Below are 17,101 nucleotides of genomic sequence, written 5' to 3'. Positions count from 1 at the left end.
CACTGCATATAAGAATGTGTTATTCATTTGGTTATTGCATTTCTAGTGTTCAACATCATGTGAGAGAAAAGATTCACATCAACGAACGGAGTGCACAGATAGCCAAATTGGACAAGTGAATGAAATAGTCTATAATTCTTCAACCATATCTCTTACATCCAAGAATTGCAGGAACCCTCCTTGCAATTACATTGTGGTAACAGCAGACTCATCACAGGTAAGGTAAAGAGAGGAAGTTGAGAATTTTTGCTCCTTGATAAAGCAGCTGGATCTACAATTTGATACAGCTGAAACTGGGTATAAAATTTGAATATGAGGGCAGATAATGGTATGCATATCAATCTAAGGAATGAGACCACTGATAGTTGGATGGTGCAAATAGAGTAATAGTGACATGTGTTAAACTCTTGTGCAAGTCTCAAGTGTCAGTAGGTGCCAACTGTGAAACCAACCACCAGGAACAGTTTGGCAAACTGGCCCTGTACACTTGTCCACTTTTGAGAAATGGCTTTATCAAGGTGTAATTGATGAACCATAAACTACATATGTTTAAAATATATAGCTTAATAAGTTTGAACACATGTACACAACCATAAAACCAGTACCATTTTCAAAATAAAGAGCATCTCCATCACTCCCAAAAGTTTCCTTGTGCTGCTTTATGATCTCTTCCCCCACCTCCTTTTTCCCTCCCCACCCAATAAGTGACCTCACGTGTTTTCTATAGCAGTGATTTATCACTATACTTGTTTTCATTTTATAGAGTTTTATATAAGTGGATCATATACTATATACTTTTTTATCTACTGTGATGTAAGTATTTTGAGATTTGATCAGGTTGTAGTATGTATCAATAGTTTTTTCTTTTATTGTTGAATAATATTCCACTATATGGATGTCTTTATGTTTGCTTTTCTGTTCTTTCTGATGTCTGATCCCCAACCAGTCTGTTTCTTATCTAAGCAATTATCATCTTCATCCTTAGAGGTTTAATTTCAACTTTTTTATATCTTCCATATCTCTACTTAACATTTTGAACATATGAAACATAGTTACTATTTTTTTTTTGCAGGTAAAATTTTCCAATTTTTTTTTCTTGAAGTTTTTTTTAAATTATAATTTTAACATCCTCTTCTGGACATCTAATCCTAACATCTATGCGCATGTTTATAATTTAGCGAATTTTAGTATAATCACCTGTATGTGCAAGCATCACCATCATCTAATCCCAGACCTTTTTATCACTCCCCAAAAAATATCTGCACCCGTAAGTAGTAATTCCTTATTCTCACATTTTCTCCTAGTCTCAGACAACCACTAATCTGTTTCCGTATCTATGGATTTGTCTGTTCTGCACATTTGGTATAAATGTAATCATACCATATGTGGTCTTTTGTGTCTAGCTTCTTTCACTTAGCATGATATTTTAAAACTTTATACAAATTTTACCATACATCATTGCTTCATTCCTTTTTATGATAAATAATATTCAATTGTTGGAATATACTATATTTTGTCTATTTATTTGTCAGTTGATGGACATTTGGATTGATTCCAATTTTGACGTTTGAATAATGCTGTTAGAAACATTTGCGTACAAGTTTTTGTGTGGACATATGTTTTCAATTTTCTTGGGCATATGCCTAGGAATAGAATAGTTGGGTATTGTAATTCTGTTTAGTTTTTTGAGGAACTGCTAAACTGTTTTCCACAGTGGGCACACCATTTTTCTTTCCTATCAGCAATGTATAAAGGTTCCTATTTCTCTCTCCATATCATCATCAGTCATCATCGGCACTTGTTATAATCCATCTTTTTTTGTTTAACATAACCATCCTAGTATGTATGAAATGGTATCTATTTTATGTTTAAGTTGCATTTCTCTAATGACTAATGATGTTGAGTATCTTTTTGTGTGTATGTTAGTTATTTGTGTATCTTTAGATAAATGTCTATTCAAATCTCCTGCTATTTTTTTTTTTTTTTTGAAATGCTCTCTTGTTCTGTTGCCCAAGCTGGAGTGCAGTGGTATAATTACAGCTCACTGAAGTTTTGACCTCCTGGGCTCAAGCAATCCTCCCACCTAAACTTCCTGAGTAGCTGGGACTACAGCCATGTGTCACCATTTCTGGCTATTTTTTTTTTTTTTAGAAATGGGGTCTCCCTGTGTTGCCCAAGCTGGTTTCTTACTCCTGGGCTCAAGGGATTATCTCTCCTGGGCCTACAAAAGTGCTCGGACTACAGCATAAGCCACCATACCTGGCTGCTCATTTTTTCACTGGGTGAGTTGTAAATTATTTATATATTCTGGGTACCAACTTTTATCAGTTAGATGATTTGCAAATATTTTCTCCAATTCTGTGGGTTATCTTTTCTCTTTCTTAATAGTATGCTTTGATGAAGTGAAATTTTGTTTTTTGTTTTAGTTCTTTGTGCTTTAAGTATCATATCTAAGAAACTTTTGCCTACTTCATGGTCACAAAGATTTATATCTGTGTTTTCTTCTTAGACATTTATAATTTCAACTCAGACAATTAGGAGTTTGATACATTTTGAGTTAATTTTTGTATGTGATGTGAGGTAGGGGTCTAACTTCGTCCTTCTGCATGAAAAAATTATTCTTTCCCCCATTGAATTAGCTTGACATCCTTGTCAAAAATCAATTGACAATTGACCATAAATGTATTGGTTTATTTCTGAACTCTCAATTCTATTTTCTTGATCTATATGCCTATCAATATATTATTATAATATCAATAATATATTGATAGTAATCAAGTAGTCTTGATTACTATAATTTTATAGTAAGTTTTGAAGTCAGGAAGTATGAGTGAACCAACTGTTTTCCTTCCTCCTTAAGATTACTGGGCTATTCTGAGTCTCTTACATTTCCATATGAATTTTAGGACCAGTTTGTCAAGTTCTATGTAAGAGCCAGCTGAGATTTTGTTAGAGGTTGCAACGACTCTTGATTAATTTGGTAAATATTATTATCTTAATAATATTGTCTTCTTATCTCTGAATGTGGGATGAATTTCCATTAATTAATTTAGGTTTTGACTTATTTCAAGTATATCATATAGTGTACAAATCTTGCACTTCTTTTGTTTAATTTATTCCTGAGTATTTTGTATTCTTCTGTAAATGGAATTGTTCTATTAGTTTCATTTTCTGATTATTCATTGCTAGTGTATAGAAATAGAATTGTTTTTAGTGTATTAAAAATTTTGGCAGGGGGGTTTAATTATTTAGTGTGTGGATTAAATGGAATTTTCTACTTACAATGTCATCTTATCTACAAATATAGTTTTACTTCTTGCTTTAAAGCTGGTTGCCTTTTGTTCCTTTTCCTTGTCTAATTTCCCTGTCTAGAAATTCCAGAATAATGTTAAATAGAAGTGGTAAAAACAGACATTCCAGTCTTGTTCCTGCTGTTTGTAGGAAAACTTTTAGTTTTCCTAATTCAGTATGCTAACTATGGATTTTCTGTAGATTCTCTTTATCGGATTGAAGAAGTAACCTTCTAGTCCTAGTTTGCTTTGTGTGTATATTATGAAAGTGTGTTAGATTTTGTCAAATGTTTTGTCTGCATCTACTGAAATTATCATACTTTTTGTTCATTCTTCTATTAGTATGGTGTATTACATAGATTGACTTTCATATGTTACAATAACCTTGCATTCCTGGGATAAATCTTACTTCGTCATGGTGTATAATCCTTTTTATGTGTTGCTGGAATTGTTTTGCTAGTGTTTTGTTGAAGAACTTTACCTCTATATTCTTAAGAAATGTTGGTCTATAGTTTTATTTTTTTGTGATGTCTGTCTGGTTTTGGGAAATACTGGCTTCATAGATGAGTTAGGCAGTACTCCTTTTTCTTCTATCTTGTGGAAGAGTTTTGGCAGGCTTGGTGCTAATTCTTTAAGCATTTGGTCCTGGGCTTTTCTTATGTGAAGTGTTTTGGTTACACATTTAATCTCTTTACTTGTGATAAATCTATTCAGCGTCTCCCTCCTCCCCAGGGTTTGTTGTTGCTGCTGTTTGTTGTTGTTTGTTTCTTTAGTGACTTTTCTGAGCTAACTGTAAAGTCTGTATTATTTGTCATACATGGCCACTGAAGTCTCTGCTCACTTAGTTTAGTTGTCAGCTATGACTGAACAGTAATTTCCTTAATCTCTGGAACCAATAATTTTGGTTCCCAGACTTTGCCAAAGTTCTGTGTTTCGGGGGGTTGGGAGTAGGGTGTGGCCTTCAACACTCATCAGGTAGATGACAACAGTTCCTTAATCCTAACTTTCTGTTTGTGTAGAGCCTTGAGGTCAGCTGGAGGAGAGGCTGCAGGCCCTCCTCAGATGCTTCCTGAGCTTGCAGACAGACCTGGACATGTGTACAATCTGATGCATGTTCACAGCCATCTAGATCTCATTAATACAATGGAGCTTTTCAAAGCTCTGATGAACATCTTATTCCCTAGTTTTTCCTTTTAAGCTTTTTTGGCTAGCCTGTTGTTGCTCCAACTGTTTTTCGGCATCCTGGAAACTGCAAAGTTAAACAATGGTTTTTCATTGAGTGCAACAAATGTCCCTAGATTTTTAGAATTGAGCAAGTCAGGTCAAACAAAGAGATTCTTGCAAGTGGGGTCTTCCAGAAAATCACTAAACAGTTCAAATCATGACAATTCTCTAAGAATGTGGCTTTGAATGATGCCCAAACCTGTTCTGCTCCCCTCCAGTGGCTGCCAGAATTCTGGTTTCACCATAATTACAGGGCTGTTGATTTTAAAGGTTTCCATGGAGCTAGAAAGAAGAGGATGGACATAGAAGAAGTTAAACCATCACAGAACTTGCTCTTCTTACCAAGAGTAAGCCATGTTTATTGAATAAATGGATTGCTGCAAGTCTTTGGTCAGTTTCCAGAGTTCTGATAAAACTGATCCGGCAAATTTTGCCCATTTTCTCACTGCCGTTAGAGAAGAGAGAATTTTTAGATGTCCTTACTCTTCCATTTTCACAGATGTCACCCCTCTAGGGATGTTTTGATAGACGGGTTTTTTTCTTCATTATGAGTCTTATTTTCCAGGTTCTTTGCATGCCAATTAATTTTCTGTTGCATGTCAGGCATGAATTTTACCTTTTTGGTGACTAGATATTTTTTATTCCTATACATATATTTTGAGTTTTGTTCTGGGTTGCATTTATTTTGTTGGAGAGCAGTTTGACCCTCTCTTGCCTTGCACTTAAGATTTGTTAGGGAGACCAGTATATTGTTTAATCTAGGGTTAACTGTTCCTCTCTACTGTGGCAAGACTCTTTTGAGTACTTTACCTATTTCCTCATGTATTTAAGTTTTCCAGTCTAGCTGGAGGGAATAGGCACTATATTTGGTTCTGTGTGCTCATTAGAAAAAGTAACTTCTAAGCCTTTTGGTTGGTTAATTGCCTCACTTTGGTTGGTATCCTCACAGGTATGTACACACTACCGGTCAGAACTCTGCTGTCTTCCTTTCATTGTGCCAAGATCTGGAAAGTTTTTCTTTTTTTTTCTTTTTATTATTATTATTATTATTATACTTTAAGTTCTAGGGGGCATGTGCATAACGTGCAAGTTTGTTACATATGTATACTTGTGCCATGTTGGTGTGCTGCACCCATCAACTCGTCAGCAACCATCAACTCGTCATTTACATCAGGTATAACTCCCATTGCAATCCCTCCCCCCTTCCCCCTCCCCATGATAGGCCCCGGTGTGTGATGTTCCCCTTCCCGAGTCCAGGTGATCTCATTGTTCAGTTCTCACCTATGAGTGAGAACATGCAGTGTTTGGTTTTCTGTTCTTGTGATAGTTTGCTAAGAATGATGGTTTCCAGCTGCATCCATGTCCCTACAAAGGACACAAACTCATCCTTTTTTATGGCTGCATAGTATTCCATGGTGTATATGTGCCACATTTTCTTAATCCAGTCTGTCACTGATGGATATTTGGGTTGATTCCAAGTCTTTGCTATTGTGAATACTGCCGCAATAAACATACGTGTGCATGTGTCTTTATAGCAACATGATTTATAATCCTTTGGGTATATACCCAGTAATGGGATGGCTGGGTCATATGGTACATCTAGTTCTAGATCCTTGAGGAATTGCCATACTGTTTTCCATAATGGTTGAACTAGTTTACAATCCCACCAACAGTGTAAAAGTGTTCCTATTTCTCCACATCCTCTCCAGCACCTGTTGTTTCCTGACTTTTTAATGATCGCCATTCTAACTGGTGTGAGATGGTATCTCATTGTGGTTTTGATTTGCATTTCTCTGATGGTCAGTTATGATGAGCATTTTTTCATGTGTCTGTTGGCTGTATGAATGTCTTCTTTTGAGAAATGTCTGTTCATATCCTTTGCCCACTTTTTGATGGGGTTGTTTGTTTTTTTCTTGTAAATTTGTTTGAGTTCTTTGTGGGTTCTGGATATTAGCCCTTTGTCAGATGCGTAGATTGCAAAAATTTTCTCCCATTCTGTAGGTTGCCTGTTCACTCTGATGGTAGTTTCTTTTGCTGTGCAGAAGCTCTTTAGTTTAATGAGATCCCATTTGTCAATTTTGGCTTTTGTTGCCATTGCTTTTGGTGTTTTAGACATGAAGTCTTTGCCCATGCCTATGTCCTGAATGGTACTACTTAGGTTTTCCTCTAGGGTTTTTATGGTATTAGGTCTGACATTTAAGTCTCTAATCCATCTTGAATTAATTTTCGTATAAGGAGTAAGGAAAGGATCCAGTTTCAGCTTTCTACTTACGGCTAGCCAGTTTTCCCAGCACCATTTATTAAATAGGGAATCCTTTCCCCATTTCTTGTTTCTCTCAGGTTTGTCAAAGATCAGAGAGCTGTAGATGTGTGGTATTATTTCTGAGGACTCTGTTCTGTTCCATTGGTCTATATCTCTGTTTTGGTACCAGTACCATGCTGTTTTGGTTACTGTAGCCTTGTAGTGTAGTTTGAAGTCAGGTAGCGTGATACCACCAGCTTTGTTCTTTTGACTTAGGATTGTCTTGGCAATGCGGGCTCTTTTTTGGTTCCATATGATCTTTAAAGCAGTTTTTTCCAATTCTGTGAAGAAACTCATTTGTAGCTTGATGGGGATGGCATTGAATCTATAAATAACCTTGGGCAGTATGGCCATTTTCACTATATCGATTCTTCCTATCCATGAGCATGGTATGTTCTTCCATTTGTTTGTGTCCTCATTTATTTCACTGAGCAGTGGTTTGTAGTTCTCCTTGAAGAGGTCCTTTACATCTCTTGTAAGTTGGATTCCTAGGTATTTTATTCTCTTTGAAGCAATTGTGAATGGAAGTTCATTCATGATTTGGCTCTCTGTTTGTCTGTTACTGGTGTATAAGAATGCTTGTGATTTTTGCACATTAATTTTCTATCCTGAGACTTTGCTGAAGTTTCTTATCAGCTTAAGGAGATTTTGGGCTGAGACAATGGGGTTTTCTAAATATACAATCATGTCATCTGCAAACAGGGACAATTTGACTTCTTCTTTTCCTAACTGAATCCCCTTGATTTCTTTCTCTTGCCTGATTGCCCTAGCCAGAACTTCCAACACTATGTTGAATAGGAGTGGTGAGAGAGGGCATCCCTGTCTTGTGCCAGTTTTCAAAGGGAATTTTTCCAGTTTTTGCCCATTCAGTATGATATTGGCTGTGGGTTTATCATGAATAGCTCTTATGATTTTGAGGTACGTTCCATCAATACCGAATTTATTGAGCGTTTTTAGCATGAAGGGCTGTTGAATTTTGTCAAAAGCCTTTTCTGCATCTATTGAGATAATGATGTGGTTCTTGTCTTTGGTTCTGTTTATATGCTGGATTATGTTTATTGATTTGCGAATGTTGAACCAGCCTTGCATCCCAGGGATGAAGGCCACTTAATCATGGTGTGTAAGCTTTTTGATGTGCTGCTGAATCCGGTTTGCCAGTATTTTATTGAGGATTTTTGCATCGATGTTCATCAGGGATATTGGTCTAAAATTCTCTTTTTTTGTTGTGTCTCTGCCAGGCTTTGGTATCAGGATGATATTGGCCTCATAAAATGAGTTAGGGAGGATTCCCTCTTTTTCTATTGATTGGAATAGTTTCAGAAGGAATGGTACCAGCTCCTCCTTGTACCTCTGGTAGAATTCAGCTGTGAATCCATCTGGTCCTGGACTTTTTTGGTTGTAGGTTATTAATTATTGCCTCAATTTCAGAGCCTGCTATTGGTCTATTCAGGGATTCAGCTTCTTCCTGGTTTAGTCTTGGAAGAGTGTAAGTGTCCAGGAAATTATCCATTTCTTCTAGATTTTCTAGTTTATTTGCATAGAGGTGTTTATAGTATTCTCTGATGGTAGTTTGTATTTCTGTGGGGTCGGTGGTGATATCCCCTTTATCATTTTTTATTGCGTCTATTTGATTCTTCTCTCTTTTCTTCTTTATTAGTCTTGCTAGCGGTCTATCAATTTTGTTGATCTTTTCAAAAAACCAACTCCTGGATTCATTGATTTTTTGGAGGGTTTTTTGTGTCTCTATCTCCTTCAGTTCTGCTCTGATCTTAGTTATTTCTTGCCTTCTGCTAGCTTTCGAATGTGTTTGCTCTTGCTTCTCTAGTTCTTTTAATTGTGATGTTAGCGTGTCAATTTTAGATCTTTCCTGCTTTCTCTCGTGGGCATTTAGTGCTATAAATTTCCCTCTACACACTGCTTTAAATGTGTCCCAGAGATTCTGGTATGTTGTATCTTTGTTCTCATTGGTTTCAAAGAACATCTTTATTTCTGCCTTCATTTCGTTATGTACCCAGTAGTCATTCAGGAGCAGGTTGTTCAGTTTCCATATATTTGAGCGGTTTTGATTGAGTTTCTTAGTCTTGAGTTCTAGTTTGATTGCACTGTGGTCTGAGAGACAGTTTGTTATAATTTCTGTTCTTGTACATTTGCTGAGGAGTGCTTTACTTCCAATTATGTGGTCAATTTTGGAATAAGTGCGATGTGGTGCTGAGAAGAATGTATATTCTGTTGATTTGGGGTGGAGAGTTCTATAGATGTCTATTAGGTCTGCTTGCTGCAGAGATGAGTTCAATTCCTGGATATCCTTGTTAACTTTCTGTCTCGTTGATTTGTCTAATGTTGACAGTGGAGTGTTGAAGTCTCCCATAATTATTGTATGGGAGTCTAAGTCTCTTTGTAAGTCTCTAAGGACTTGCTTTATGAATCTGGGTGCTTCCCCCTTGCGCTTCCCAGGTGAGGCGATGCCCGGATTGGCCGGCACTCCCCAGTGAGATGAACCCAGTACCTCAGTTGAAAATGCAGAAATCACTGGTCTTCTGTGTCGCTTGCGCTGGGAGTTGGAGACTGGAGCTGTTCCTATTCGGCCATCTTGCTCCGCCCCCTCTGGAAAGTTTTTCAAAGCAGTAGGCTGGAATGATTTTATAGTGTCACTTTGTTTCTCATCTGTCATGGATTACTATTCTTTATTATCTAAGGTTGAGTGTCTTAAAAGCCGTTGCTTTATATATTTTGTCCAGATGTTTTGGTTGTTTTAAGTTAGAAGGTAAATCTATTCCTTGTTACTCCACTTTTGCTAAAAGCAGAAATCTATTTGCCCATTTTTGGATTGGGGCTTTAATTTACACATAAATCACTTACCTATTTTAGTCAAATGTTATTAGACTTTACATTATATCTATGAAGATACATGTGTGCTAACTTATACATTGTTACCAGTGATCTAAGGCTAATAGATACCCTTTATTTCCAGTAAGGACCCTCAATATGTTTTATTCCTCCAAAGTTGTGCCTATTGGGAGATATAGTTTCATACAGTTAAGATGGTAATGTAATTAAAACACACACACACACACACACACACACACACACACACACACACGGGCACTACAGGCAGAAAATCTAGCCTGAATGTGAGTTTCTTTCAGTTGTTGGTAGAACTCTGGGAAACTTGTCTCATGTCTGAACCTATGCTTGCTCATCTGTAAATGAAATTAATTAAATAGGATTATTGTGGAAATGACACAGCATAATGTGTATTAAGCATCTGACAAATATTAAGCCCTGGCTAAAGTTAATGACATTTTCTTCTCTTTTAATTATGTATTTTTCAGTGTGCAAACAACTGTGGATTTAATTACAGACAAAGAATTACTTATTGCACCGGGATCCCATCTACTAAGAAACATAAGCTCCATCGACTTCAGCCTATAGTCTATCAAGAATGCCCTGTGGTGCCTTCCTCTCAGGTTTACAAATGCATTAACAGCTGTTTGCATTTGGCCACTTGGAAAGTTGGAAAATGGAGCAAGGTGGGTGTATAATTATGAATTTTAAAACTTCTGAATAAGACTTTCTAGGTGTGGGAAATCTGGTAATCTGTATGTCTAATTAGATCCTCAGAGTTGCTTCAGACCACTATTGTCTAAAAACCACTTTATCAGTTATTTATATAAATATCTAATCTCTTGTTCGATGCTTGCTATAACTTGCTTAAAGCAGAGACCATAACTCATACTTATTTCTGTTCCTTAGAGGACTTAGCACAGTGGCTTGCACTTTGAGTAAGTGCTTAAGAAATATTTATTGGTTAAGTGAAGAAGTAAATAAGTATAACATATGAGTAATAAAAGTTATTTATATCATATTCTGTTTCCAATTGAATTGATAGAAAGTAAGTAAATATCACTTTGCAAACTTAGCACATAACTTAATGAGATAGCCTTAATTACCATCACTGACTAATGTTTATTAAGTATTTACAATGTGTCGTTGCTAACTGCACAAAATGAATGAGAAGAAGCCAGTAACTGAGAAATAATAGATTCAGGCTCATGGCTAAGGATTTTTCCCACCTGGGACTCTCCAGCCCCCAGCATAGTTTTGTGTCTTCTGTGGATCTAGCCACTACTGACCCTCAGTGTGCTACAGAAATATCTGGTCTAAGAAAACGAGACTTGGATTTTCTGGCCTTATGATTCATAATATAGTTTACCTTCAAATTTTACTCTGTTCGCAGTGCTCAGTGACTTGTGGAATTGGGATAATGAAGAGACAAGTGAAATGCATTACCAAACATGGTTTATCCAGTGACTTATGTTTAAACCATTTAAAACCAGGTGCTCAAAAGAAATGCTATGCCAATGACTGTAAGTAGTAGACTTCAAAACTCGACCTAATACCTAAGGGTTTCTAATAAGTTCCAGTTAAAATAAATATCTGTAGTAGTTGCACACTCCACAAAACAAAGCGTCAGATATTCAGAGTGTAGCAATATTTCTATGATTAGGTTCATGCTGTGTTTGTAATTTGCTCTGTGTTAAGTTGTGTTAATTTGTCTTTGAAGGTAAATCATTTACCACCTGCAAAGAAATTCAAGTGAAAAACCACATTAGAAAGGATGGTGACTATTACCTTAACATTAAGGGAAGAATAATAAAGGTATTATGAAAACAGTTCCTATTTTATTTTAACGTTGATCATTGACTTTGGAAAAAGTTTTTCTAGATGTTTACATTTTTTCTTTAGATTCATTGTGCAGACATGCACTTGGAGAACCCTAAGGAATATTTGACACTGGTCCAAGGTGAAGAAAACTTTTCTGAAGTGTATGGCTTTAGGTATGAGATGTGTGTTGGTCTATCTGAGCATTTTCATGATCTTCCAAGAGAATTGGAACTTCTAGCCTTCAGAGTGATACTTGAATAGCTTACATGTGAGATAAATAATGTAGGAGCAGGTAGACATGTTAGGACCTAAACCAGATGTTGTTAATGCCTGTTCAGAAATAAAGGCTTGAATATTAACCTGTACTGTTAATATTGACTATTGACAGAGAGATTGACTAAGAATACTGTGGCTGAGAAGTCAGACATGGAGAAGGGAAGAATTTAAGAACTATATGCATTTTCATAAAATCAAACTAATTCCAGTAATAAAAGCTAGAAGAATTGCAGTTGAATTATTTTTCTACAAACTCTTCTTAGATGTTTCATTGAGAATTTTGTAGGTTCACCTAAAGTGATTTTTACTTCTTTCTTAACTTGTTGACATTATAATATCGAAGAGCAGGAGTGTGTTTTATTTTTCTATTCCCAAAGATAATCTACATTATGGCCTAGTAACCGCATCTAATACTAAAATATTCCAATGTTGTTACAGACTAAAAAATCCGTATCAATGTCCTTTTAATGGGAGTAGGAGGGAAGACTGCGAATGTGACAATGGACATCTAGCTGCTGGATACACTGTTTTCAGCAAAATAAGAATTGATCTCACTTCCATGCAAATTAAAAGTAAGTGCTCAATCTACATTTTAAAATCAAAAAGCCTCCTTTTGCTTATGAATGTCTAACAATATGTTGGTATATATGGTAGCCAGGGTACAGAGAAGGACCTGGCACTGTGCAAAAATTGCTTACTTTTTAAAAAGCAGTTAGCTACATACTTCCTCTGCAATGACATGCACCATGAGTACTTTTTTTTTTTTTTTTTTTTTTTTGAGACGGAGTTTCACTTTTACTGCCCAGGCTGGAGTGCAATGGTGCAATCTTGGCTCACTGCAACCTCCGCTTCCTGGGTTCAAGTAATTCTCCTGCCTCAGTCTCCCGAGTAGCTGGGATTACAGGCACATGCCACCATGCCCGGCTAACTTTTTTGTATTTTTAATAGAGATGGGGTTTCACTGTGTTGGTCAGGCTGGTCTCGACCTCCTAATCTCAGGTGATCCACCTACCTTGGCCTCCCAAAGTGCTGGGATTACAGGCGTCAGCCACCGCTCCCAGCTGGGGACTCTTAATAAAAATGTAATGACAGTGACAAGTAAGATACTGCCCTTCCAAGATAAAATCCTCTACCTTAAAATCCTCAGGTACATTAAGGATAAGAAAGTTGATATCCTCAGTCTACTTGTGGAACCTTTTTGCAGGGTTTAAAGTAATCATTTAAATTAGTTTCAAATGATAATTTATCAGGTATTTTCCCATACATTATCTCATTTGACCTTTTTAACACTCTTATATTAGTTAAGGCAGATATTACATCACAATGTTATAAGTAATATGGAAGTTAAGCAACTTGTTCCATTCATACAATTAGTAACTGGCATTAAGGAAAACAAAGTCCTACTCACAGACCTTAGATTATAGATCATATTGGTTGTCTAGAAAATAATTTATAATACAATCAAATCAAAACATCTTTATAGAACTTAATATACACCAGGCAAGTGCAGCCTGCCATCCTGAAAGTTACATATCTACATGAAGAGGCGAAAAAGTGCATTTCACTAGCAGAGGCTCCATCTCAATTGCCATTGAATCGTCAGTGCCTAGCATGGTGCATAAGTCATAGGAAGCCATGAAAGAAATTTAAGACAGCATATGCATGAATACATAATATATAAATTATAGTCATACAATTATGAATCATTATTATTAATAATAAAGGCTATGATTTACTGAATATCCGCCATCTACTACAGTGTGGAAGCATTATGTTACTATGGTTACAATAATACATTCTAGACTGTCTGGGTGTAATTCTTCATCTTCATTTATCAGCTGTGTGATGTTGGGCATATGTCTTTAAGCCTCAGTTCCCTCATGTGTAAAATGAGAAACTACCACTAAGGTTTTTTCTTCATTTCCTTTTTCTTTCCTCCTTTTTTTTTTTTTTTTTGTTCTTATTTGGTGATGATTAAGAGATGATATTTGTAACGTATCTAGTCATTGTTTTACATATAATACAAGGTTGTCAAACCCACAGCCTGCAGTCCTCATGCGGCCCAGGGCGGCTTTGAATGTGGCCCAACACAAATTTGTAAACTTTCTTAAAACATTTTGAGACTTTTTTTGTGATTTTTTTTTCTTTTTTCTTTTTTTTTTTTTTTTTTAGCTCATAAGCTATTCTTAGTGTTAGTGTATTTTATGTGTAGCCCGAGACAATTATTCTTCCAGTGTGGCCCGGGGAAGCCAAAAGATTGGACATGCCTGATAGAGTACATGCTGTATAAATATTGGTTATCATTTAATAATGTGTATGGTTATAAGCATGTTATTAGCACTCTAAGTTTCTAATAGGCACTCAGTAGCTTATTTGCTGTTAACTAGGCTGCTTTTTAACAAAGCTGCCATTTTGCCAGGCATTAGTCTGGGCTCAGAGCATACAATATCAAATATATACAGTTTCAGCTCCTCTCTTCTTCTTCCTCAAACTTGTATGGTAAAAATCCAGCCTTGATTAAATTAAACCTCCTACCCGTTCTGTGCTTGTAGCATAAAACTGAATGTGGCAAATAATACCAGCCCTTCTGACTGATACCATTTTAAACCCATGAGTATTAAGCTTACAGGGATCCTTGGCACTGCCAAGTAACTCTATTGCATTTCCCTAGTCCATTCTCTCTCCTACTTTTCTAACTTATACTTTCTCCTCTAGCTTCAAATTTCAACATTTTTAATACCTCCATTCTACTAACTCACTGCTGGTGATCTTGCTCGCTATTTCACTGAGAAAATAAGAACAACCAGAAGGGAATTGCTCAAGTTCCCACTGCCATATCTACCCGCCTACCTGAATCTTTACCTATCTCCTTTGCTTTCTCCTGTTTACTCTGGATGAACTCTTCATGCTCCCATCCAAGGCAAATCCTGCTCCTTCCTTGTCCTCTAAACTCAGTGCCTTGTACCTACTCAAGAACATTTTTTCAGCATATTTCATGATCTCCCTCACATCCTCAATTCTGCTGTTGAATCATTTAAATTCTTCATAGAGAAACATGTTATTTCTTTCATCATAATCATGAGCAAATAATCTTGACCTTTACCCATCCAGCCACTGTCCAGTTTCTGCGTTCATTTATAGTAAAATTTCTGAAATGAGTTATAATTTGCACTCTCCAATTTCTCTTTCCCCATGCTATACTCTAATCAATCTCTTATTCATATCGCTTCAGAAAACAGTCCTTATCAAAGTCGTCAATAACCTGTTTCCCTAAATTCAATGATAAAGTCTTGTTTTTCATCTTACATGATTCATCAGCAGCATTTGTATACCAGGACACCATCCTCTAGTGGTTTTGCGCCTTTCTTGACCCCTGTTTCTCCTGTCTTTCTCACTGTTTCTCGACTTGGCAAGTTATTCTTCATCTTCTACAACTCTGAATGTTGAGGAGCTGTAGGATTCAATTGTTATTTGGGAATCTCATTAAATTTATAGATTTCAAGTACCACCTGTTAAATGACAGTCCCAAATGCACATTTCCAACCTGGACTGCTACCCTAAACTCCAAAATCCAACTGTCTACTCAGCATATTCATATGAATGTTTAATAGGCATGTCACACTCAATGTATCCAAAACTGAACTTCTAATATTTCCTACCAAACCTGCTCCTCAAACCCAAATGTTTACCACTGCAGTAAATGCCACCAATAATAGTCTACTTAGTCTAGCTAAAACCTAGCAACACCTTCAACTTCTACCTTTCTTCCACACCCACATGTAATTCGGCATCAACTTCTGTCAGGTGAATTTTCAATGTGCATGCTGTTATGGACAGAACTGTGCCTTTCACTGGTCAACAAAAGTCAACATGACCTTCCCACCTCTATTCCCTCTCAGTTTTCTGCTGCCCCGACCCCCCTCATCACTCCTACTATAGACACAGTGGCCTGTTTGCTGTTCCTTGAACACCCCAGGTATGCCCCCATCTTAAGGCCTTTGCACTTACTGTTGCATCTGCCAGGAACATTCATCTGTAGCTGTCTGTATGTTTTACCCCTTCATTTCTTTTGGGTCTCTGCTGAAATTCATCTTCTAAATAAGGCCATCCAGAACCACTCTCCACCACTAAATTCTCTTTCTCCCCATTCTGTTCTCTGCTTTATTTTCTTTCCATAGCAAGTATCACCCCTAATACACTGTAATATTTGTTTTATAACTTGTCTCTTCCTGGTAAGACTCAGGTTTCACTGGCCTCTGTTTCACCCACTGCTGTGTTCACAATATCTATAATACTGCCCAATGCAAAATGTATTGTAAATAAGTATCTGTTGAATTGAAAGTCCTTGCTTTTCTCAAGAGGTTTATAGGAACAGATAGTTTGAACAATCTCAAGACAACGTTGAGTTAACAAAAGCGGCAAAAAATGAGTTTTAGGAGGAGGGAGAAGCATGAACAAAAGCATGGAAGGGAGAAGCATTTTGCTGGTATCAGAGAATAAAAAGCAGTCTAGTTTTGTCTAAACATAAATCAAATGTAGGTTGGGGGATGGTAGCTTATTAGAGAAGTTTGCAGGGAGCAGATCATGAAGAACAGTGTATACTAAACTATCCATTTGAATTTTATCTTGCAAGTTATAGGAGCCATTGGAATAAAAGCGTAAAAGCATATGCAGGGGAAGGAATAGAGTTGGTTGGAGGCAGAACAAATTGTATCCATGAAAAATGATTAGGAAGCTAATGTAACAATTCAGATAAAAAGTGATGAGTACTGGAAACATGGGTCAGGATACCCATCTGAGAAATATTAAAGAGGTAGATACTACAGGATTTTCTGATAGAAGGGGTGTGGGAATTAATGACATGGAATGTTTAGAAAGGTTTCTAAACTAACAAGACAGATGGTAATACAGTTTAGTGAAATGGGAAATAGACCAGGGCAAATAAATTTGGAGAAAAAGGTAATTCATTTAGCTTTGAACATGTTAAATGACAGATATCTGTGGGTCATCCAAGTAATGATGCCCAATAGGAGTTTGATATATGTTCTGTAATTCATCAGAGTCAAGTGAACTGCATATATACTTATGAGTCATCATTGTGTAATTGGCTGATGAAACTGGCTGTTGATTGACATGCTTTTGGAGATAGTAACAATAGATGCTTTGAAAGTTGTGTCTCTGATCTTTCCCAGCCTAACCCACAAATGCCACAAATAGATAGTGGTGTGCAGACGAATGACGACCAGTTATCCAGGGAAGAAAAAGTCTGATTTGTGGTGTTAGGCACAAATATATACATTGTGTGTATATTCCCGCCATGACCAATCATAAGCTACCAACATGA

The 17,101-nt window shown here is 36.6% G+C and overlaps 1 protein-coding gene across 1 annotated transcript in view; it reads left to right on the top strand.

The window, feature by feature from the left end:
- Positions 1 to 17,101, top strand: part of ADAMTS20 (ADAM metallopeptidase with thrombospondin type 1 motif 20) — a 206,604-nt gene that overhangs the window by 173,963 nt on the left and 15,540 nt on the right. Inside the window, exons 31-36 of the mRNA XM_008002931.3 lie at positions 47 to 217; positions 10,149 to 10,346; positions 11,054 to 11,183; positions 11,381 to 11,475; positions 11,563 to 11,654; positions 12,196 to 12,329. Of these exons, the coding sequence (XP_008001122.3) occupies positions 47 to 217; positions 10,149 to 10,346; positions 11,054 to 11,183; positions 11,381 to 11,475; positions 11,563 to 11,654; positions 12,196 to 12,329 (820 nt within the window). The remainder of the gene's footprint in view (positions 1 to 46; positions 218 to 10,148; positions 10,347 to 11,053; positions 11,184 to 11,380; positions 11,476 to 11,562; positions 11,655 to 12,195; positions 12,330 to 17,101) is intronic.

This window comes from Chlorocebus sabaeus, chromosome 11, assembly GCF_047675955.1.
Source record: "Chlorocebus sabaeus isolate Y175 chromosome 11, mChlSab1.0.hap1, whole genome shotgun sequence".
NCBI lineage: Eukaryota > Metazoa > Chordata > Mammalia > Primates > Cercopithecidae > Chlorocebus > Chlorocebus sabaeus.
The sequence above is the reverse complement of the archived record's forward strand: the minus strand, read 5'-3'. Positions and strand labels throughout refer to the sequence as shown.